This window comes from Motacilla alba, chromosome 1 (genome assembly GCF_015832195.1).
Source record: "Motacilla alba alba isolate MOTALB_02 chromosome 1, Motacilla_alba_V1.0_pri, whole genome shotgun sequence".
Taxonomy (NCBI): Eukaryota; Metazoa; Chordata; class Aves; order Passeriformes; family Motacillidae; genus Motacilla; species Motacilla alba.
This window is the reverse complement of record NC_052016.1, coordinates 36,177,425-36,201,374: the sequence shown is the minus strand read 5'-3', so window position 1 is coordinate 36,201,374 and position 23,950 is coordinate 36,177,425. Positions and strand designations below refer to the sequence as shown.

Sequence of the window (23,950 nt, the reverse complement as noted above, 5' to 3'; positions counted from 1 at the left end):
AAGCAATAGCCAGACAGAGTTTGTATTCCCAACAGGCACATGCACAAATTCACATATGCACCAGTTAAGCAAATACACATGGACACAGATTACACATCCATCCACACAGAGCACTCCCACACAGCACGGGCAGCCTCATCCCACACTCTGCTCCAGCTGAGCAGGATGGAGGTGCACTACTGAGTCTGTGTCTCTGTATTTACAGAAGCATTTACACACGTGCACAGTGCATCTCCTGCCAGCAGCTGGGCTCAGGCAGCGCCCAGTGGCTGCCCCTCAATCCCAACCTCTCCAGCCCCCCAGCAGCCAGCTCCCTGTGGTGCTCTGACCACGAGTTCCTCGCGCAGGGCAAAATGCAAAAGGAGTTTAACGAGAAGACCAGACGGGCTGCACTGATCAGGTGCAGGACATGGACAAATCATCACAAACCATTGACACATGACTGGCCCTTTTTATTCCTGTATGCTATATTTGTTTCTCTATGTGACCTAGATCACCCCTGGTCCCTGCCCTAATCACGCCCTAATGCGTCCTGTGCAGTCCCCAAGTGCTCTTCCCCTGCATCCCGTCCTGTGTCCCACACCCCTGAGGACAGCTGCATCCCTAATCCTAAAGGTGCTCTGGGGCTGAGGCTCCTGGGATGGGGCTGGGCAGGGTGTTCCTTTCTCTGAGTCCTTAATTTGGGTTCCCAGCTGCCACTGTGCTCCTGTACCCCTCGAAATGGGCCTTTATTGGGCTGATGGCTCCTGGGACGGGCCTGGAAGCAGCCTGGGGGTGCTGCTTGGGCTCCCCCTCCTGCCATCGTCACGCTGTGCTCCTCTGTGGGAGTGCGGGCCCGCTTGTGCTACATAATCTGTACGTGTCACACAATCTGTACGTGTCTGTCGCATCATCCACCGTGGCTGACCAGCAGCCTCACCGGCCCGCGGCCGCCGCTGTGTCCGTGGCGGCCGCGGCATCTTCCGTGGCACAGCGAAATGGCTCCGCTGCTTGCCGCACCCGCAGTGACGCGGTCTGCGGTGACACCGAGGCCACCGCTAGGGGACCTGCATTAATTAAAGTGGAAACATCAGCCCGCTGCGCTATCCTGGGCCGTAACAGCCCCGGGAACATCCCTGCCCCTTTCAGCGCTTCCCGGCACGGAGCTCCCTGGCGGCGGCGCTGGCGGGCGGCGCGTTGGGGCCTAACACCGCCGTGACATTGGCGGCTGCTGCGCCATAGCCACCGCCACCTCCGTGTCCCGGCACGCGACCCATCCCCCCCGGCCGGCCTGCCGCCACCGCCTCTCAGGCGGGGAAGAGTCGCGGCACCTCCTCCCCTCTCCCCAAAGCCGCCCGGGCGCGGCGCCACCGCCCGTCGCACTACGATTCCCGGCGTGCCCCGTGGCGGGGGAGGAGCGCCCGCGCGGAGCGCGCGCTGCTTGCCGGGAGTCGTAGTCTTTCCTTCGGGGCCGCGCCGTCCTGAGGAGGGCGCCGCCGCCGCCGGCCCGTCTCGCCGGAAGGGCTCTTCCTCCCAGAGGGCGCCGCGGCGCGCCCCGCGCGTGCGCAGTGCCGCTGCCAGCCAGCGCCGGGCAGGCAGGGAGGGAAGGAGGGAGGCAGGGAGGGAGCGGCGCTCGCGCGCCTCGGGCCCGAGAGGAGACAGCGCGGTGCCGCGCCGGGCCGGCAGCAGGTACGGGGGCGGGGGGGAGCCCCGTTACCTCGGCTCAGGCGGAGCGAGCGTGACGGCAGCCGGGCGGTGCGCGGGGCCGCGTTCCCGCGGGAGGAGGGACCGGGCGGGGATCGGCTGCCGGCGGCTCGGGTTGGGGGGGGGGGGGGGGGGAAGGAGTGGGGGGGGGGGGAGGACGGGAGGCCCGGGCCGGGGGTGCCGCGCGCGGCGGGAGCCCTCTCGCGAACCCCCGGCCCGTGCGCGCGCAACAGGCGCGCGGGGGCCGCGCGCGGGGCGGGGCCGGGGCCAGCGCGGCGGGAGCGGCGCGCGCGTGGGCCGGGATCGGGACCGGGACCCGCACCTCGCGGGGGAACTGGGGAGAGGCGGGCCGGTCCTGCTCTGCTCGGGAGAGGCTCCTCATGGCTGGAGGGACTCTCTTGGCTTGTGTCGGTGGCGGGGCCGCGGTTGGCTGCGCCGAGTCGGACAACTCCGTGCCGTGGGGACGGGATGGCCCGGTGCTGCTGCTCCCGCGGCGGGACGGGGTGCGAGCAGAGGCAGGGCGTCAGCTGGACGAGGGGACATCGTCGTAAGCTGAGCCAGGGGAGGTTTAGCTTGGACATCAGGAGGAATCTCTTCACGAGAAGCGTGGTTAAGCATTGGAGTGGGGTGCCCAAGGAGATGGTGGAGTCACCGTCCCTGGAGGTGTTTGAGGAAAGACTGGACGTGGCACTCAGTGCCGTGGTCTGTTTGACATGGTGGTGCTGGGTCACAGTTGGACTCGGTGATCGGAAAGGTCTTTCCAGCCTGATTGATTCCGTGGAGGGGAAGGTAAACTTTCTCCTGGATCTTCCAAGCTTTTTTTTTTTTTTTTTTTTTTTTTCCCCTTGTGGTGTTAGTTGATTTAAAAAAGCTCTGCCATCTCCCTACAAATATCACCCCGTAGCCTCGCATGATGTCACTTAAAATGTTATTTCTTTGACTGCCTGTATACGATGGAAGGTTAGCGCTGGGTGGCCGTTTCCAGTTGTCCTGTTCCAGAGGCTGTATATGCAACAGAAACTTGTCCCATTCATAGTCTAAATCTGTGTTGCCCGTAGCGCGGTCCCTGTAACAATGATTTTAAGCTTTGCCTCTTGAGGGCGTTTCGTGAAAATGAAACTCCGGGCTGAAAAGATACGTCATGAGCTGTGAAAATACCGGGCTGCTGTTTCTGCAGAATTCCCAAATGGTGCTGAATGGTGGTGTTTAATGGTCCCTTTATCCTTTATTCAAGCTGCTGTTCCTCTGGATTTTTTTTTGTTTGCTGGCGTATTTTCTGCTCTGACTGCTTGATGTTAATGAAAGACTTAACAAAGTTGGGATATGTCAATGAGCTCTCAGGAAATGGGATTGCAACTTTATCCTCAGAAGCTCTTTATTTTAAAGCTATTTTGTATATACCTCTGGCAGTTGTTAGTAGTTAGAGTAGAATTCCCTCCAGCTGTTAATGAAGCACTGTGTTAATTAATAGGTTATATCAAGCTGATCTTTTGTGTACTTGGCCGTGGTTTTATCGTAACTTCGTTGTGTTCTCCTTCCAGTGTTACCACCTGCACTGACATATGAACTAACTCATTCAAAACAAGTTTTGAAGTTTCTACTTGAACTGTGGTTGCACCTTTTAATTACCCTTTAGACATACCCACAGGCACAGGGGAAATGAATCGTAGCTTGAGGCACTGTAACTTAAGATGACACACGAGGTAGAGATTTCTCTCAGCATGGGTTTTCTTGTCACAGTCTTTCAAACAGATTCAGTGATGCTTCACTTCTGAGAGATGTGACTGTTTTGGGGCCTTGGCATCCCCCCACTGACCCCCAACTTCAAAGCAGAGTCTTCCTTACATCCCATCTCTCGCTCTGACACTGTACCAAGGTGTTCACCTCTTGCTGTCAGTGTGCCATGTGCTGATTTTTTCCAATGTTATGTTCTCTGTGTTGATGACTTCAGAGCTGGCATGCTCATGCGGTCCTGTATATTCAGCTGAGTGCTGGCTCCTGGAGAAGTCCCAGTTTAGTCCATTTGGAAAGGGAAAGGCAGTAACAGCCCATGGCGGCAGCACTGGGCCAAGTCACCACAAGAACTAAAAAGTCCTACAGTTGCAGCAGTTTCTGAAAGGTTCTTTATAGAAACTTCTAAGTGAAAATGTTTATTTAAGCAGGTTATTTGATAGTCTTATTTCAGCTTCAGTGTTTCTGTACAGTGCTCTTTACTTTCTTTTTTTTATTTCCTCCCCTTCTGTTGAATAAGCTAACATTAATAGAGTGGTACATTTTCTTTTATGGTCCTGTTTCTGCAGGCTTGCCTTAAAATCTTCCTGTTTGTCCCTCAATAGGGTTGTGAATTTTTTCTTCTGAAGTGTTTCACAAGTTCTTGAGGGGGCTTAATTTCTATCTTTAGGAACACAAAAGTGTACCTTTAAAGGCAACTAAAAAAGTTCCTAAGTTGCAAAATGTAACTTTTATGGCAAGAGGTTGATGGATGTAAACCAGTGCCTCCCTGAAAAACTGCAATCAAGTTTTTCCAAAATAGCATATAGCACATAAAAAAGCCCCAGTGATGTGATTTAGGGCTAGGGGTTTTAATGTTAATTTGCAACATAAGAGAAATAGAAGGGCAGCAGCAAATACTTTGAAGGCCAAAGGGAATAGTGAGCGAGCCTAGTAGGCTGTGAGTAAGTCAAGAAAAATAAAAGACATTAAAGGAATTACACACTTGATGAAATATTCTGAGTGGCTGAAATATCTGCACAGGAGGTTCTGGAATGATGTAATGGACAAACAAGTTAGAAGGACCAGACCACCTCTTTTTCAGAGAACAAGTAGAAGATGAACTGATAGAAAAATTATTCAGTTTCATACTAAGGGGCACAAGCATAATGGATGTACTTGTTTAAATAATATAATAATACTAATAAAGAAATGCTGATGTAAATGACTGAGAATAGAGGCAGCATTATGATAGCAAGTCAGCTTTTTTTTTCTGCTCTGAAGAAAAAAAACCCTCGTCTATTACAGTTTTTAAAGTCTGTTAAGCGAGTAAGTGGATTTAACTGCTTGATGTTATTTCCAAGAATAAATGTGGAGTTTTCAAGATACAAAATGCCAGCAGTAGAATGCAAGGCCTGTAGAAGTATCAGTACTTTTAAATCATTGTGGACAATGTAAAGGGACTCTGGAAAAACAGAAGAGGTAATTTTAAGCTAAACGCTCTCAAAACCTCTACTGAATATAAAATCTGTAGACCAGTAGGACTGTAGGAAATTGTGTTATGCCACTTTCTGAATGTCTTGAATTGCATTAAACATTGTGCAGGCTTAGTAATTAATTTTGAGGATGAAAAGTAGAAGTAGTGTAAGACAGGTGACAGTAAATTTCCTTTCACCAGAATTGAGTTAAAAAGGATGTTATTAGCAGGAAGGTATGGAAAAGTGTTAGAAAGTTGTGGTAGACTGCACATCACAGGGTCACTTCTGGTCTCTTCATGTTAGACAGGAATAAATGGAGTTCAGTGACAGAAGAAATTTGGTTTGGAATAATGCGAACACTTTCTTGAAACATAATTATTGCTTAGTGTCAGGAGGAGACAGACGCTAAAGCTCATTGGAACTGAAAGAAATACGACCGTTCCTGGATGTGTGTGGAGAGTTATGGACTCTGAGCTTTCAGAGTGTGACATAAGATTTAGCCAGTCACCTGCTGCTGACAGCTTCTTTGTGATCCAGAGTATTTATTTTCTCTGTTTTTTCTGTTTTTGTTGGTAGTTGAGAGTGCTTGTCAGGCTCAGCAGGAGGATTCATATGTTCTGTGAGATACCAACTGGTTTGACATGCACAGATCTTTATTTTATTTTATATAAAGTTGAGATTATATGTGAGTGATGTGCTGCTTCTAAAACCATAAAATAAATACCCTGTGGCTAAACATCCTGAACATATCTTAAAACAAGGCTTTGCGAGCCTATCAAATTTAGTGCTAAGGTAACACTTGAAAGCAAATTCACCTGTTGAATTATGAAAACTGGCAAACAAGCCACCTATTAGTGGATCACAAACTGTAAGTATCTATAAGTAAAGTCCAATAATAATGTTGCGATTAACATTAGGTTGATGCGGTTTTGTCTGAAGTAGGGTGAGATTGCCTCTTAAAAGACACAGGGATTCTTTGTAGAGCTTTTCTCAAACTGCCTATGTGTTCTTATTCTACCCTTTTTTTTTGGTATTGATAATTTATCAGAAAAGACAAGAGGTGTCTCTGTGAATGTGCTGTTAGTTGGATTCAGGAGCTTTTGGCAGGTGTATTGGTTGTAAATGGGATGAGGGAGGCAGAATGAGTGTAACTAAGCTTTGAAGTGCCTGTGGGTTTTGGCTGGATGTGGCTGATGCCTCAGTGCCGTCTGACTCTTTCATTGCTGATGTCCAAAGCTAGGAGGAGGAAATCAGTGGAATTTTGACTTACTGTTATTTTGTTGGTTTGCACACTTCTCTTCCATAGTGCTGAGTCACAGCAAATGATACAATTGTGGCAGGCAGATTTGTCATCATGGGAAGCATGAGATGGCTTTCCTTTCAGTGCCTTCTGATATTTCCAACCCTAGACAAAAGCTGCTTGAAACTACAAAGTCAGCTTAATTATTAATTTAGTTTATTTTTAACCTTATTTGTTTTAAACTGTCAGAGACTTCTTTTTGTTGGTGAAGTTTCGAAAAGTGCATTCTTGTTCACTTATAAAGAATGTTTAAGGCAAGTTAGGATTTTGGAAATGTTAGGGTGATCTTTTTTTCTGGCTGATGACTGTCAAATGTGGTTTTTCAAGCAGTCCCTCTTCTAGATATGACCTTACAGAAAATACATAGTTGACCAGCCCATTCTGTGAGTGCAGGGAGGATGTGCTGTAATCTTGATCAAAATACAAATATATCTCCTCCTCAAAAGAAAAACTGATTACATTTTCATTTGGCACTCAGGAATAATCACTTCTACCGTTTCATACGGATGGGCACATTAACATGAGGTTATTTTTTTTTAATGTCAGTATAATCCTCTGTGGCTGAATAGTTTAATTCCCCATCACTTGCTTCTTTGTGTTATGACTTGTGGGACCTTTTGATTTCAGGTGGATTGTGGACTGTAGGGTTATAGAAATGAAGGTGAGGTTTTTTTTTAATTTAAACAGATTTATTGCACTGCTGCCTCTTTGAATGCAGCAAAGGAATTTTGTGTTTTCAACTCAAGTCAGAAAGTCTCAGTTAACAAATTTGAAGATGTTTTCATTTTAAATTGACCTGGCTTTGACAGTCAGTTTTTTTGCCTTCTCAGTCAAGTTAAAAGCTTTCTGGAACTTTGAAAACTGCATCTATTGCCTTGTTAAGTCAAAATGGACCTTTAAAAATGGAACTCAAAACATCTTGTAAATATCTTCATGGTAGTAAATGTATAGTCAAGTGCTAGATACACTGTATATAATCTTTTATTGTGCGTGTTGCCTTCTAAAACTGTTTTCCAGTAAACCTTGTAAATGCATTACTTCTTAATATGTTCAGCAGTGTTTCTTCAAAAAAGAGAGAGAAAAAAGAGCATACAATCCTCAAACTTTTAAAAATTAAGTGTCCAGCTCTGTGGCTGTCACTGGGCTTAACTAGTAATACATGCTGATGTGCCAGATCAGTTTCTCAGGTAGCACCAAGTGTCAGATTATTCTGTTTCTTTTAGTGGTTGGTTTCTTTATGCAATCAGAAATTTACTTCCTTGATTTTTTTTTTTTCCCCTATGGGATTTTTTTAAGTGTAAAGATCAGGAGCCTGGCAAACTGTTGTTGGCCTGGTTTTAAGTACATCTCTTAAAAAATAGATACTTTTTTTTTTTTAAGGACAGAAGACCTTTCTGAATGCTACGTGGCGATATAATCAATGTACCCTTCAAGATCAGTAATTTTGCAGAAGTACCTTTGATGTGGTAGCTGTTTGTCTTTACTTTAGCCAACTTTTCAGCCCTTTTTTCTGTTTGTGAATGAGAAAGTCAGGATGAGGTGTTGTAATGTGACATCCCTGCAGATTTGACAGAGGTGTCTCAACATTGTTCAGATAGCACACAATGTATTCTCCCCCCCCCTTTTTTTTGCCTTTGAGCAATATTAAAGTTTGTAATTTGTCTGTAATATCACATTCCATGTTGAGCAATGCTGCTTGTCTTTTAGGTCTTGTATTAATTATTTTAAGGCTATTCTTATTTTTAAGCAAGAACCAGTCCAACTTGCCAAGTGGTCTAGTGCTAGAACGTGCCAACTTAGCCATAGATTAGGTGGGTTAGTTCTTGTTTCGCTGTTTCACAGGGTTATAAAAGTGTTAGAACAGAAACAATTGTGAATTAAGGCTTACCACTGGGCAGGGAAAAACCCTAAGAGGACTAGGAAGCCTGCAAAATAAAGCAGATTTGAAAGATATGGAAATGGGCAGCAGTTCCATGAAGAAACCCACTTCTTAATTCCAGTTTTTAACATAAGGTCTCTTAAAGTCTGAACCCTGTTTCAAGGCTGTACATTCTACTCATGTCTGGCTGCCATTCTTATGTTGCATTTGAAGCTCCTTTAATCTTCTGGCCTTTTGGATAGCAGAGGGTGGTGATTGCTTTTCTTCTCCATTGTTCTTGTATGCTGGTTGCCCTAGGACTGTGGATCCCTGCTGTCGGGCTGTTGCAGCTTTCATAAACCACAGAAAATGAAATTCACAGGATCGTTTTGTTTCCTTGTTAGGACTGGAGCAAAACTTACTTTACAGGTCTTTACAAATACTGTAACTGCTGATTTTATAGTGACTGTGAGATGTGTTTCCCAGTCCTCTTTTACAGCTAGAGAAAGGTAAGCAGAAGTCTTGGAAATTGGCTGTGCTTTGCTTGAACAATAGCTTTTTGTAGTTGAGATGATTAAATATCCTTTCCTGTAGATGTCCTGAGCTTTACAAGAGTCTGAGGACAGAGAGAAAGTAAAACCCCTGTCCCTCAGATGGTATGGGTGCTTCTACTGATGGGCATTCCCACAGACCCCTGTAAGCCAGTATGGTTTGTCCAGTAGTTTTGCATTAGAAGTCAGGGCAACCTCATCAAAGTGTTTATCTGGCTGAGCTGGCTTTTGAAAAGCATGAGACAGCAGTGAAGAGAGAAGTCAATCTGTTGATTTTCTTTATTTTTCTTTTTCTCTCAGATAACACTGTCAACAGCACAGAGACTTGGTGGATGTGTTTTCATCTCTGTAAGATGATGCCAAATGTAGGAATTTGCTCTAGAAGTTTTTCCAGGGAAATAGCATTGATCCCAGGTGATACTTTTATCATTCTGTGCCCTGTATTATTCATGGTTTTATTATGAAAGGTTTTTGTTGTCTGTCCTCTCCAAGAAAGCTGACCATTTACTTCCCTGAGATTTAAAGACTTCTTTTAGCATCCTGACTTGTTGCCTGTGAATTACCAAAAAGCAAATCAGAAGGACTTTCTAAAATCTACACTTAGTAGGAAAAAAATCCTAGACACATTTGTGGCCAAAATACTGATTTTTTTTTTTTTTTTTTTTGAGAATGTGTTCATGAGGGCAACGAATGACCAAGTGCTGCTTTCAGGTTGGCTTTTTTAATTGGATAGGTTTCCTAGTCTCACATGAAAGAGTGTTAGAAGGTGAGGTATCCTGTAATCAGAGCTCAGTGAATTGCTCAAACATCTGTCCAGGCTGTGCTGTAGGTATTTGGCTTGATGTCAAGAAGTGTGATTGTGAGGAAACTTCTTCTCTAGGACATGTAGAATCTCATGGCAGAGCCAGTAAACAAACTGAAATCTCCTTGTAAGTAAAGCTTTTGTGCATTTCTTCCCTTGAATAATTCCAGCTTCTCTCACTGCTTGACAGTGCAGTTTCTAATACGAGTTGTCCTTTCAAGGCTGATCATGCCTCTTGTATCTTGTCTGTGTCTCTCTGGCAGCAATCTAAAGGAGAGGCAGCAGTGTGACAGCACAACAGAGCTCCCAAGTCTGCCTCCAGTGACTGCTTTTCTTCTGACAGCCGCCTCAGTTAGGAAATGTACTCTCATAATATGGCAAATCATGGGTATTTTGATAATTTTTTATCACACTCTTTCTCTTCAAACTCCTATTCTGCCTTAATTTTCAAGTCTTCCCCTTCTGACCTATTCTCATAGTGAGGTAGTGTCATGTATAGCTCTATGCTTCTGAAACAAGTTTGTTTTTTTTTTGTTGTGGTTTTTTTTTTTTTTTTTTTGTATTCTTGCCCCTATTTCCAAAAAAGGAAAGTCTGTCTCTATTAGTCTTTAATATCGGGAGTGTATTTGGTAATCTTATTTTCATTATGTATACATGGTACATGTATGCTATTACATGTGTAAAAAAATAGAATTTTTCTATGTATATAATATATAATTATACAGCTCTTGATTTGTAAGGGCTTTATTTTTACATCTTGGTACCTCTGACGTGTGAAATATCCAAGAGTCTTAGTCACAAGGTATTCCTTCTGGCAAAGCCCTTAAGTCTAGTGACAGTGATAGCTGATTTAAGAAGGCAGGGAGTTCATTTTTATTCCTATCTAGATGATTGCTTGGGACAAGGTAGGTCATGGCAGTGAGTGACTCTGTATTTCCCAGTGCTTCAGAGTTTCTTTGACTTGATGAGCAAGGAGAAATTCAGAATTTCTTTTTTCCCCTAAAAATGTGTGCTTAGAATACATCCACATTCAGTATGGTTCTTGTCTTAGTTAGCAAAAAAATTTGGGATCATGTTTGCCCTGTGGAAATGCAGACATCCAGGAATAGTGGGTTTAATTTTGCTAAAATTTGTTTTTATGCCGGCAAACTGAGAAGGAGAAAGTGTTATATGGGTGGTACTTGTGTGGTGCTGCACAAAAGCCCAAGAAATACACCATGAAAATTCCTTACCAGGTCTCCAGAGGTTTTTATCTGTAGCCAGGAGTATCAAAAATATGGACAATGCTGTGCTATCTTTAGGAAAGAAAAGATGGGTAGAACATTTCCATGACAACCACCACAGATTTTCTCCAGAAGTAGCGTTAATTTTGACAATGCAGAGAAGATCCAGGGTTTGCTATTTGCTGCAAGGGTGAACTTAAAGTGACCACTGAAAGATTTTCAGCTAAGTTACACCAAAGCTGCTGAAGACCAGAGAGACAATTTGACGTTGTTTTGCTTCTGTGGTTTAGTCTGGGGAAATAGCTACATCCTCAAAAATGGAGGAGGAGATTTATAGCAAACAATCCTTAGATGACTGTAACAACTAACATAGAGTTGTTACATTTTTAGTCCTAAAAAGCCATTGTGTGCTCACACATTTGAATAGGTCCAAGGATGCTGTCAGTATGTGTGGGCTGGATGGAATCCTTGATGCACTGGTGGAATTTTTCACCAGTAGTCAGGAAACCAGTAAAGAATGGTAAAGAAAGAATTGATATTAAGATTTGTTCAGGAAGTAAAAACTTCTAGAAAATAAGTATGGTTTAACAGTTAAAGAGATTAGACAGACAGGTGTATAAAATAGGTGTGTGGCTGTGTGCTGGCATTTTATTTACTACCAGTGGCAGCCTAGTATAAAATAAGGTATCGAACCCATCTCTAGTTGGATTGGTAACTTCTCAGTGATGAAGAGAGTTTAATCTTTTCACCTTTAATGAAAGAAACTCTCTTCCTAGTCATTTGGTGGTAGGGGCTTGTACTCCCAGGTAAAAGACAATATACTATTTTGAGAGGATTTTAAGTGTACGGTTTACTCATGAAATAGAGGAAGGGGTTAGTCAGCCACGTGAGCTGTCTTGGAAGTCAGAAATAAGCATAACCAAAACCTGCAGCTGCAGCTTGTAGAGGGTGTAAGAAAGATAATACCTGTGAGTCTGTTGGGTAGAGGGCTTGCAGTAAAGTCAGAGAAAGAATTCAAGTAAAAACCTGTATTTTCAACGAGTGAAACAATGGTTTAGGATACAACAGGAGAGGCTAAGAGAACTCTGAGAGGAAAATGAAAATTATTACCTTAAAGACAGAAGCAAAATTAATTGAAAGAAAATCAGTGTACAGACTGGGGGATGGGGGGAAAACTAGGTTAATAAGTACAGTAAGGAAGAATACACTTAAGGAAACTTACTTATGATGAAGCTGGTTGTGTCATTGATGTTTAGAATTGTATGGAGGCTGCATAGTAGAAATCAGATGAAATTCAGTATTGAGGGATGAAGATGTTCCCTGTCAAGAATTCAATTAAATTAAGAACTTGTAGGTATTGAAAGTGAAGGTGTGAAATGACCACAGGTGTTTATCAAAGGAGTTATCAAAGTCTTGAAATCCCAAATAAAGGCAAATACAGTCTTCTGAGTTGGAGAAGACAGACTTCAGACAAAAATGGAGAATTATTGATAACACTGTGGAAGGCCTGAGATGTTATGTGGGCTGTAATGTATGCCTGTGTTTATTCATGGTCAGGGGCTGAATGACCAGAGTGTCTGCAAAGCCATTTTCCTGTTAGGAATGTCCTTCTAGCTCATGGTTGTCCACCTGGTGTTTGAGTTCAACTTGCTTATTCTAAAATATATAAAATGCTTTGTTCAAAGTATTTTAGGAAAGAGAGAAATTTTGAGTGTTTGTTGACTGAACTTCTTTTTACAGTTAAAATCCCAGGCTTATTCACATAGTATGTGTGTTTAATATACAGATAGTAGTCACTTAAACTAAAAATGTGAAGAACATATAATTGCTAAGCATACTGTAAGAAACAGGAACACTTGAAGCTCAAACATGTAAACACAGGAAGAAAGGAGTCTCAAAGCTGTTAAGAAAGATGTAGGGAACTTCTGGTGCTGTGAGATTTATCTTTTTGTTATACTTTTATTAAAAAAAAAAAAGGCCATTTCAGGAGAACCTTTTTAGTAGGCTGCTGAATTGCTTACCTATATGCCCAGGTTGTTAATGTTGCATTGGGTGCAATCTGTGATTGGCTGACCATCAATGTAGTAGTTCTGTGTCCCTGAGCAATTTTTTAAATCTCAGTTGTCAGAATACAGTAACACTTGAAGTGATGTCCTAAATGTTTTCTGTGAAAGTCAGTTCTGATCATCAGAATTCTTATAAATGGTTGTCAGGTAATAGCAACTTAAAAAGAGGCTCTAGCAAGAAGCATATTTTAATATTTTTTTATTGTTATTCTCTTACAACTCTGTGCTAACTGAAAGAAGAGTTGTTAGAGTAGACTCAATATACATTTGATGTAATTTAAAGAGGAAACCTAAGCTGTTGAGAATCTGTACAGACTCATGTTGCTTCATTTTAAAGTAGAAAATGCACAGGAGATCATTTTATCATCTGGTGATTCTGTGCTTATGGAATTTGAGGTAGGTAGCTTATTTAATACAACACATTAGAGCATTTGAAGGAGATCTTTAAAAGTCCTGTAGAGTAACTTTTTATATAGCGCAGCTTCCTAAATTCTGTGTTACAGGATTTACAATATGTTGGAGACTCTACATCTCTGTGAAGATGCATGGAAACACTGACGTGTTGAGAATTTGATTCCCAAAGTCTTTTGGATTTAAAGGGATGGTGTAAGGAGAGAAGTAGCAGCAGAATGGAGCACTAAGAGTAGAGACCTGATCCACACCCATTGCTTTCAGGGGAATGAGTTCTTTCCACGCAGTTCTCCACCCACTGCTTTATGCTAAGTGACTCCAAAGTGTGGTGTTGTACATGTGCAAATCATCATGGGCAGCTATAAATGCCGACCCACTGAGTTACATAAGACAGATGGAAATCACAGACTGAAAAAAGGCCCCTCTGCATAAACAGTGGCAGGATTAGGGATTGGGGGTGGGGAGGAGGGGAACAATAGCACTGCTTTCTTTGCAGGACTGAGCATTTTCAATGGTTAAACCATCTTCACCTAAAATTTTTCTTTTCATTTCAATTTCCTTGTAGGCCTTGTCTGGATAAGAAGAACACAGGGTTTCTTCAACAGGGTTGTGTTGAATTAGCTTAAAATGTTGGTTATGAAGTGCAAAAAAAAAAGCCCCTGTACTGACATGCAAAGTAAATTAAGATAAAAAGCAGCTAAGACACCTTCACTTTTGAGTAAAAACAGGAGTATGTAACTTGGCTAGTTCTCTGTGTGCAGAAACGTTAAATTTTTTTAGTACCGTTTTCTTTTTAGCCCAGGCTATATACTCTGCCTTATAGACCTTAGTTCTTAGTTAAGTATTTTACTTACTCTCTGTTGCCTCAAAATGATAAAATAAAAGTTTGTTGGACTGCTGTAAAGAACTGACACACCAAAGCGACAATTTTGTGAAATTTTACTTTTTTTCCACCTTCTAAATTTTATTAGAAGTTAGGTGACAGAATATAGAGGGGCAGTGGCTGGAAGTTCATGGCTGCAGAGTTTAAGGAGTGGATACAATATAAAATGATGTGTTGTTGAAGAGTAATTTTGTTTTCTTTCTTAAATTGCATTGTGAAGGAATCATGACGACCTCAGGAAAAGAGAATTTCCGGCTGAAGAGCTACAAGAACAAATCTCTAAACCCTGACGAGATGCGTCGCAGGCGGGAGGAAGAAGGTCTTCAGCTACGGAAGCAAAAGAGAGAGGAGCAGGTAACGCACAGCAGTTGAGATATCTGTGCCCAGTCCTTAAATGTCCCGTCTTGCAGTGTGTCTGACTCTGTGCCTCCAAATTCATAAACAGTCAGTCTGAAATCAGAATCACTTGCACACTTCACTGCCTCTTCTGCAGGCTCTACAAGACATAGAGCAAGTGCTCCTCATTCACTCAGGAGTAACATTGGCCAGAGCAGCTTGAGGGTTTGAACAAAACTGTCTGACCAGTAGCTGTAGCCTCTCCAGCTCTTCTCATGACATCTTAAACTAGGTACCTTGTCTAAGTCATAGCAACCAAATTCTGCTCATGCCAGTATAATAACCTATGTATAATCACCCTCCAAAGCCCTCTTTGCCACTGTAACTCGACTGTCAGAGCCCCTGCAGGTGTTCTATGAAGATGTGTAACACACAGGAATTTATCAGGTCTCTGAACCCCAGCATCCTCTGCAAGCAGGCAATGGTGTGGAAGCTAGAGAGCTTGTAGATGGAAGCAGATGGTGAAGAAGAGAAGGGGATGTCAGTGAACATTTTCCAGAAATGTTAGGAACCAATATTTTAGCACATTGCTGTTTTCATTTACTCCATGGCTAAGCTTTCTCCATGTGCTGTCAGTTGAAGTCCTGTAGCCAGTGTACTGCCTTCTCTCAGGTGATAGCGTATGGAGTTTTTATAGCAGCCTAATGCAACATGTTGTGTGTATATTTGCTATGTAATATATATTAAAAAAAAAAAAAAAATGTTAAATATGTCCTCTCTTTAGTTGTTTAAACGCCGGAATGTTGCAACAGCTGAGGAAGAAGCAGAGGAGGAAGTGATGTCAGATGGGGGCTTCCATGAGGCTCAGATGAACAACATGGAGATGACTTCTGTAAGTGATGAGAAATGAATACAGTGTTGGTTGAAGCTGGGGAAGTCTGTTGTGCAGTGACGTGATGAAAATGAAATTCCAGAATGATGTGAAGAATGCATTCAGAGATGGACAACTCTGAAACACCTGGCTCAATGAACCACCCTGAAACAGATTACAGGAGAGAAAAATGCCAGGGATATATAGCAAGTGGTTTTTCAGAGAATGTGTGCTCAAGAAAATGAATTAAAATGTCATTGTCCTGGCAGGCTGATCACTTCCTGGATTTAGTGTTCACCATTATGAGTGATTCTATCAACTGTTGCCCAGAGGTTTTTTTAATCTGAAATTCATACTGCTTGAAGCATAAAAATACAAATCAGGCAGTGTGTTATTGCAATTTACAAAGTTAAAAAGGGGCTCAGTGGGAAGCTTTCTTAGCAGACTTTCAAGTGGCACCATTTTTAATCTAAGTGTTGGAAACACTGCTAGACCTAGCTTAACTGTCTGCATGAGGCCTTGAACCCCTTTCCATGCTAGAATTTAAAACTACAGAAAAATACTTCTTGTGGGAATTAGACTTTTTTACTTTCTCTCTGGAAAGAAAAAGAGTAAAGATTTCAGTTCTACAACAGAAAAGTTTTAAGAAAGTGCAGTTCTCACTTTAAAGTGTCGCTGATCTTCACAGTGTCTGTGTTCAGAGTATGCAAGTGATGTTTCCATAGAAATCAGGCTGAGCTGTTGGTGGTAATATGAGCCTTGAAAATTACTGGGAAACAGAGAAATGCTTTTAAACAGTGTGGTAGATCAATAATAGAAGATATGGTTTTACTCTTCAAGATAGTATTCAAATATCAGGCAAGTCCTAAATACCATTAATCATTTGTGTGGAAGCTTATATTAAACAAATAGAGAGTAAAAATTAAGGAAAGGCTTTTGCATAATTGATAGATAGTGTCATTACACAGTTTGCTGTGTTAAATGCCATTAATTTCAAGCTCTTAACAGTTGGACCTCTTGGCTGTTACAGACAACGCTTAAGTATTTTCAGCACTGTCATCTGTCTCCCTGTCTGTCTAAGGGTTGGGATCAGATGGATCTGAAGATTAGATTAGAAGTGGAAGAAAAAAATCTGACTTTTCTTACGCTTCTTTACATGGGTGCATGTATGGTGAACAGAATGTCAGATTTTACCTAGCATAAGAAAGGTTTCTGATTTAATTTATTCATATTATTGGAAGCCTTCAGTATTATGGAAAGTTTAATACCTCTACTTGATGCTGATAGCAAGCATTAGGGTTTGTCGACTCTTTTAGAAATGACAGGTCCTATACATTTTGGTGTAAGAGGGTAATTCAAAATGTACATGTTAGGGAAATCTAAATGCTAACAGAATTACTTTTTGTTAAAGCTGACAATTTTACATTTATTTTAGAGGAAGGGAGAGAATGCCAGTGAAAAATTCTGAAGAGTAATTTTCTTGCCATATCTTGAGGAAAATTTGAATTTTGGCTTTCAGTAAAGCAAAGTTGCATTTGAGAATGACGCTGCCCTATGCAGATGTTCATATATAATGATTCCTTTGTTGTCCATAATGGTTTTACCTAAGTTTTTATTCAGTAAGGAATAAACTTTATGCTGGTTTAGCAAATGTAACCAGTATGTCGCTAATTCCAGATTTTCTCCCCTTTTGCTCTCTATCACCCTCATTCTGTTTCCCTGTGTAAATCCTAGAGTGCAGTCATCACTGCTGATATGATTGAGATGATTTTCTCCAATAGTCCAGAGCAGCAGCTCTCAGCCACCCAGAAGTTCCGAAAGCTGCTTTCTAAAGGTAAGGGCTGAAATTACTTGGAGAAAAATGTAGAAGCCTCCCTAGCATGTGGTTTTACTTTGACAGCAATAAAAACTGAGTTTCACACTGAAATTTCAGGGTCAAGCTCTGCTTGACACAGTGTCAGCTTGATGTATGTAATAGTCATTTATTTTCTTGAAGTGTGTACTGAGTGTTGCAGATGTGAGATCTCCTCTTGGATGTAAGTTCAGATGTTGTAGGCAGTGTCTCTGTGGCCCTGCTGATATAAAACATGCTAAACATGCTGATATACCAAAGGTCCTCTGCGTGTGTGCATGCCAGAGTGACTGCACAGAGGTGCTGCTCTGAAATCAGTCTGCCTAAACTACTGCGTGTGTCAGTGCTCTGAATCATGTTATCTTACTACCTCAGAACTCTGGAGTTTTCTTATGTTGACAGATAGTAATCTGTTGCCTTTTAGTGAAGTATTGTAAGAAAAGAACACACTCCAAGAAAAGAGCAGTCAGTATGTCACTGGATATTGTCTTGAGGCAGTAATTTGAGAATTTCCTTACTAAGAAATGAGTGTATCTAACGTAACTTCTTATTTTAAACAGAACCGAATCCTCCAATAGATGAAGTCATAAGCACACAAGGAGTAGTGGCCAGGTTCGTGGAGTTCCTGAAGCGGAAAGAAAACTGTACATTACAGGTATAAAAATATAAATGTATCTACCTTCCTAGTTTAGGAAGGCATTTGGGGATGCAAATTAGATAGGAAAAAAATTAGTGATTTGTTCAGCTGTACTTCCTCTCTTTCTTTACTATGTTAAAAAAGCTATTTTATTTTCAGAATTTCTGGCAAGACCTCTGGGTGCAGGACAGGAGAGAGAGAGAGAGAGAGAGATGTCTGACGTGCATTGAGTGACTGATAGGATAGGGTCTTCAGACTTCAGCAAATACAGAGCTTTGAAATTTGGAACTAACAGATGAAAAGCTATTAAACAAAACTTTGATGTTTGTCTTCTTTGTACAAATTGAAGGCAGTTTTAAATCTTTAGAATTAGCATTTAAATTTTTGATTGAAGTAAAAAAAAAGTTTAGAATTAGAAATACAATTTCTATGCTTATCTGTAGTGGTAAGCATAGAAAGCTGGAAACCTTACTGTGGTTTGAAAAAACTGAATTATATGTGCTACAATGGTGGCTAATTTTTCTTGACCTTTGTCTTATTTCTAGCTATGTGTTTTTCTGGTCAGTCTTTCTTGGCTAATAGAAAGTGAAAGAAAACAAATTACCTGGTTAAGCAAAAAATATGTTAACATGTAACCATTAAATACAACACTTAGATTAGAATCAATGTTCTTTTAAAATGCATAAGACAACAGGTTTGTGAATGCCATGTGAAATCCAAATTTTGTTGACTGGAAATATGCAAAAAATTAGATTTTTTACACATTAGAGAAAGCATTTACAGGTATTGCTTTTCAGATTGTTATCCACAGAATTCCAGAGGTCTGTTAGCTTCCTTTGAGGAGTCTGGGGACAGTGACTAAGTATGTATCAGATTTAAGCTTGTTGGTTTGCAGCTCCAATGGAAGATTTGTAAACTATCTGTTGTAAAAAAAAAATTAAAAAAATTAATGCCTTTTATTACTTATTGGGGTCAAGCATAGAAACCCAAGACAGGCAGATAAATGGAAGCAATTCTTGCAGCCTTATTGGTGTAACATTTATTGATTTTTACATGGAAATGGTAAAAATGAGTCAGAGTGGAAATGTGCAAGCTTGTCCTAAAGAGTTTGTAGGAAAGCAGTGAAAATACAAGCTTGAGTATGTTGCTCTTGATACTCCATTCTACCTGGGTAATTTTCCTCCATCTTGCCAAATCTCTCTGCCTGCTTGGCAATTTAGTGTCTGCAGATAGATTTTTTTTGCTTTGATCAGTTGGGAAGTTCTCTGGAACTTGCCTTTTAATGTTTTTATTTGCTCTTTCATTGTTTCCAAAAATATTCCTTTGGGCTTGGCATTCTAGCCATTTCTAACTGTAGCCTAGCCTAGAAGGAAAGGATTTTCAACTCATTCTGAGACAGTGAATTATAATTTATAACTGCTTGTATGGTGGATTGAATATGGCAACTTCATGTTAATGAACTTGGAACTTTATAGGAATTTGTGGTCTGTTATTCTTCTATGTTGTCAGTGGAATATGCTGTAAAAACTAGACCTCTGAGATCAGTGATAGGAAGGCCTAATTTGTTAGGAATTCCTCTGTCTTGTTTTTACTCAAGGTAAGTGGAAGACTTTAAAAAGCTCCCCTGTTCTCCAGGGTCACTTTAGCCATATATGAGCAAGTGCATTAGTCTCATGTGGAGAGAGGAATCTTAAAAAAGAACAGCACCACACCGATCTTTGCCATTAATGTGTGACTGTTCCTCAGTTTATACATCCTGGAGCATCAGGTGTCCACAGAGAAGGAGGAGGAGAGAAACTGTCACTCTCTAACCTTTCTGTGACTTACACTGGAGACAGTGTGAGTCTCCAAGCTGTGAGTGAGTTGTTCAAGCTGGTGGTACCAGTAGGAAGCTGAAGGACAAACTTTAAAATATGGATGAGAGACCTCTGTGGAGGAAAGATGAGTAATAGTTACATTATAACATATCCCAGAACACTGGATACTCACTTCAGAGAAAGTAGAATTACAGGAAAGCAACATTTCAGGTTGGCCTTAGGTTCTGGTCACACTGTTTTGCTTCTTGTTCATTAATGATGAATCTTGCAGTTTTGACTGTCAGTTTCTGCTTTATCTTGCAGCCCATACTCCTTGTGCATTGCAGTGATGTATTTATTCTGATCACATCTTACTAGAATGTTCAGTTGATCAGAAGGGCAGGATTAATTGTATTAATTAACTGTATTTTCAAAACCAAAGTCTTTAAGAACACTTAGAAATGAAAAGCCTTAGAAGTCTGGGCTTAATTCTTGAGTTCTTATTTCAGGCACATTTCAGGATTTGGTGCAACTCCTTAGCAGGAGCTGTTTTTGTAACTAAACCCTAAATATAAGTCCTTGCTCTATCTGTTCAGACAGAGACAGGCAGTTTTTGAAGGTATGTCAGTATTTCCACTGGAATACTGCTGGATCAGCATCTTTTGGTAATGTCAAAATCAATAATTTATAGCTTTACAACTTCCCATTTTCACTGTTTGTTGATTTTTACTTTTCATTCAACTTTTAGCGGTCTTTTAATTCTATAGATTCTGAATGTACCTAATAAGATGTAAATTTCCTAGAGAAGTGTAATAATCTTTGGGCTGAAAGCATGCAGAAACCTACTCAAACACGGATTTCTGGAATCTGTGTTTTCTGAGGCCTGAGGTCTCAGGTAGGGTTAAAATTTGCATTTCATCTTAAAAAGTTAATGTTTTTGCAAGCTGACATTAAAATAATAAATGACAAAAACAGTTGAAAATGCAAAGTGTTTGGGATTTCACCTTTTCTTCAAGTCATGAATAAAAACATCATACACTAATAACATTTGGCATCAGTACTGATCACTAGAGTTGGAGAGAAATTTTTTTGTGTTGTTTTTTAGAAATCCGTTTTTGTTTGGTTGATTTCTTAAAATCTCTTTTAGATCTTTTATTTGCTTCATATCCATGAAGTTTTGTCAAACAAAGTCTTCTCCTGCATCTTTGGGAATACCGCTGGTGATTCAGTGATTGCAGGTGTCATGTCATGAGAAAGCACATTGTTTTGTGTACAGGTTCTTAGCCAGTAAGAAAGGCAAAGGTAACATAAATGCATAGCAAAAAAAAAAAAAAAGGTTTGAAAAGCCACAGCAAATCCAATGTTCTGATAAGGAACTGCTGCAAATTTTTGTTTCAAGTGATAGTGATAACTCTTAAATACAGAATTCTGGTTCTTTGCAAATTGTCTGTTAATTGGTAATATCTCATGTTTTCCCTATGCCAGATCTGCCAGATCTCTCTGGTTTTAGAAGACATTTAGTCTCTGTGTTTGGTGTGGCATAGAAAGTTCCTAGTAAACTGACTTGTATTTTGTTTTCCAGTTCGAGGCTGCGTGGGTGCTGACAAATATTGCCTCGGGAAATTCCCTTCAGACTCGAATAGTGATCCAAGCAGGAGCTGTCCCCATCTTCATAGAGCTGCTTAGTTCAGAGTTTGAAGACGTACAGGAACAGGTAAAGATTGAGAACAGTATTGAATTTTGTGTGTGTGTTAATTTGTGGAATTGGAGGCTTTTTTGTTTGACTTTTTGTTTGTTTGGTGTTTTGTTGTTTTTTTTTTTTTCCACTTCTCTGGAAAGGAACAAGACTATCCTGTAAGAAAGCAGTTAGAGAAAATGCAGTATGTGGAAATTTCACACATTCGTTGCTTTGTGCTTAGTATGTGTTGAGTTACCTAAGCAAGTATTGTATTTTCCACTTTCTGGAAATCATACGCTTAACCATAGTTAATGAGGTAATTAATTTTGTTCTCTAACCAGTTGGTATATTTCTGTCTATTGAGGAATTCAGGGAGCCTTGTTTGAATAATTGCTTTAGATAGGAAAAGTTCGTGCCTGTTTCTCCTGAAGATAAAGCATGAGTAGAAATTATAGTATGTTCTCCAAGCTCCTTTCAGCATAGATGAATATTCTTCAAGGCCCACAGGGATCACTATAAAGCACAGACCAAACATTTGATTCAGTAGTTTCCATTTGAAGTCTGTAACTTGTATTTAAACAAGGATGTACTTGAGACATATAATCTTGCTTTGAAGACTTAGGGTGATGAAATATTAATGATGTTAACAACTTTAGTTTCCGCCAGTCTTAATCCTAACTTGAAAGTATGTACCTTTACTATACAAATTTGACTAGCTTTGGGTTCAGGTATTGCTTTTGTTACATTCTTTACTCCATCAGTAAGTTCTGTGTTTTTTCCTATACCTACTTGCAGACCATGCCTTAGGCTTTACTTGAGTAAATGAAATTAAGCACTGAGTTCTCATTTTGAGAACATTTCTGTGGTGATTGGTTTGTTTTTTGGTGGCCTTTTTCTGAACATTTCTTAGTTTCAGTATCTTTTTGTGGTGAAATGACAAGCACTGGCTATTCCAGTAGCACTCTTTCAGCACTGTTGTTTGCAGAGATAGTAACTCATTTTCACTTCTGCTCAATATTTTGGTGTGTAAATATCCAGTGTCTTTGTGGACTCCTTGCCACAGAAGCTGCCTGTGAGCTCAGGTTAAGCTGATTATCCAATATGATCCATTGTTCTTTTCAGAGTCACTGACTTCCAGGGTTCACTTCTCCATCCTGTGTGACCTCTGTTCTGTGTTCCTAGATATCTGACCTTGCATTTGGCTGAATTGAGATGTATGATTGGAGGAGTCCCAGCTCATAAACATTGGACTCTTTGTGTAACTTGCCTTTCTTTCTTCTAGCTGGCTCAGAGTGTACCACCTGTACTTAAGGTTGCCTTACATTTTCCACAAGACAGATTTTTTTTCCTAGTTGCTTACAGCTTTCAAGTTACTCCTCTTTGTATCTTTCCATTTTCAATGTTCTGTCTCAGACCAAATTATTGTTGGGAAGGCTTTTAAAGAGGAATGGAATTCAGGTTTTTGAAAAAATGTTAAAGAGAATACAAAGTATTTTTTGTCCATTACTTTAGCTTTGAGGAGTTGAGTCTGCTGTCGTTGTAGAAATTAGAAATGTAATAGAGAACTTGCCAAAATGGCAGATAAATGCTGTGTTCTGCCCATGTGAAAATCCATCCGGACTTAGCTATGTGGATCCTTTCAAATTTTGTGTTTTGGGGGTTGAACTGAGTAGCATTGCTTTCCAAATTCAGCCATCACTTGAAGAGTGCTGTTCCTGCAGAATGATTGGTGCTCTGTACATAGTAAAAAGGCTGCTCTTATTTTTCTCCTAATGATTGATCTTCTATGCAAGAGCTAACTTGCTTTTTTTGTTAGGTTGTTATCATCCCTGCTGATGTTCAGAGAGCAGGTGGGAAGAGCAAACCTATTTAGATTAAGTTGTGCAGCCTTCAATCTTTAAATGGGTGAATTAACGGAAGAGCTTAGGGGCCACAGTTAAGTAGTTTATCTGGCTCCTTCCCCCCTCCCTGCCTCCTAATAAACTGCTGACATATTAAAATTCAGGTTGCAGGCAAAGTGGCTTGGTTGTCATTACTGAAAAATATTGTTCCATGCAGTTCAAGTGCTGCCAAATTCATGATCTCTCTTTTACTGGTAATCTCAAAGTACCAGTTACAAATTGCCTCGGTAGTAAGCTGTGCTGAAGAAGGAAAATGTGCTGTGGCAAAGTGTTACACTGTTTCATTGTGGGTTTCTCGGCTGCAGCTCTGGAGATTGCAACCCTGCTCGCAGCTGACATGGGGTTTAATGCTGGCCAACAAAAGAGGAAATCTGCTTTTTTTCCCAACAGCTGTAAAAAACCCCAAGCACTTCACCATAGTATCCTCTGAAACAAAAATTAGGAGCATATAAGCACTAAGAAGTTAGCTTCTGTACCTCTGTATTACAGGATAGCAGTAGTACACAATTGCATAGTATTTTTCCAGATGACTCTTGTCTCATTCAGTATATGCACAGATTGTTGCCCTGGCAACAGATGAGTGGGTAGTAAAGGAGGCTTTTATTTGTCACACTATGACCCTGTTTGTTAAAGTTGGAACAAATTATAGTGCATGGAGGAGAATAGGGAAGAAATTCTTACAATTAAGCCTGATAGCAGGTTTGCGAGAAAAATGTTTCTACTGCTTAGTGTCTGATGCAGGACGATTTCCTTCTCTCAGTTTTCAGTAAGTGAGTACTTGTTTGGGGGTTTTTAGATGCTCAAGGTGAAATATTTCTTTCTCATTTTGTAGTTGAGGACAGCTCAGCAGTGATTTTTATAGGCCTGTGTTTTGGGCAGGTCTGATCCTGGAGTTCTCAAGTTTGATTTCTGAA

The 23,950-nt window shown here is 40.9% G+C and overlaps 1 protein-coding gene across 1 annotated transcript in view; it reads left to right on the top strand.

The window, feature by feature from the left end:
- The first annotated feature begins 1,539 nt into the window (after positions 1–1,539).
- Positions 1,540–23,950, top strand: part of KPNA1 (karyopherin subunit alpha 1) — a 50,811-nt gene continuing 28,400 nt past the window's right edge. Inside the window, exons 1-6 of the mRNA XM_038130445.1 lie at positions 1,540–1,668; positions 14,186–14,319; positions 15,086–15,193; positions 16,907–17,006; positions 17,585–17,679; positions 21,040–21,171. Coding sequence (XP_037986373.1) covers positions 14,191–14,319; positions 15,086–15,193; positions 16,907–17,006; positions 17,585–17,679; positions 21,040–21,171 — 564 coding nt within the window. The 5' untranslated portion in view covers positions 1,540–1,668; positions 14,186–14,190. The remainder of the gene's footprint in view (positions 1,669–14,185; positions 14,320–15,085; positions 15,194–16,906; positions 17,007–17,584; positions 17,680–21,039; positions 21,172–23,950) is intronic.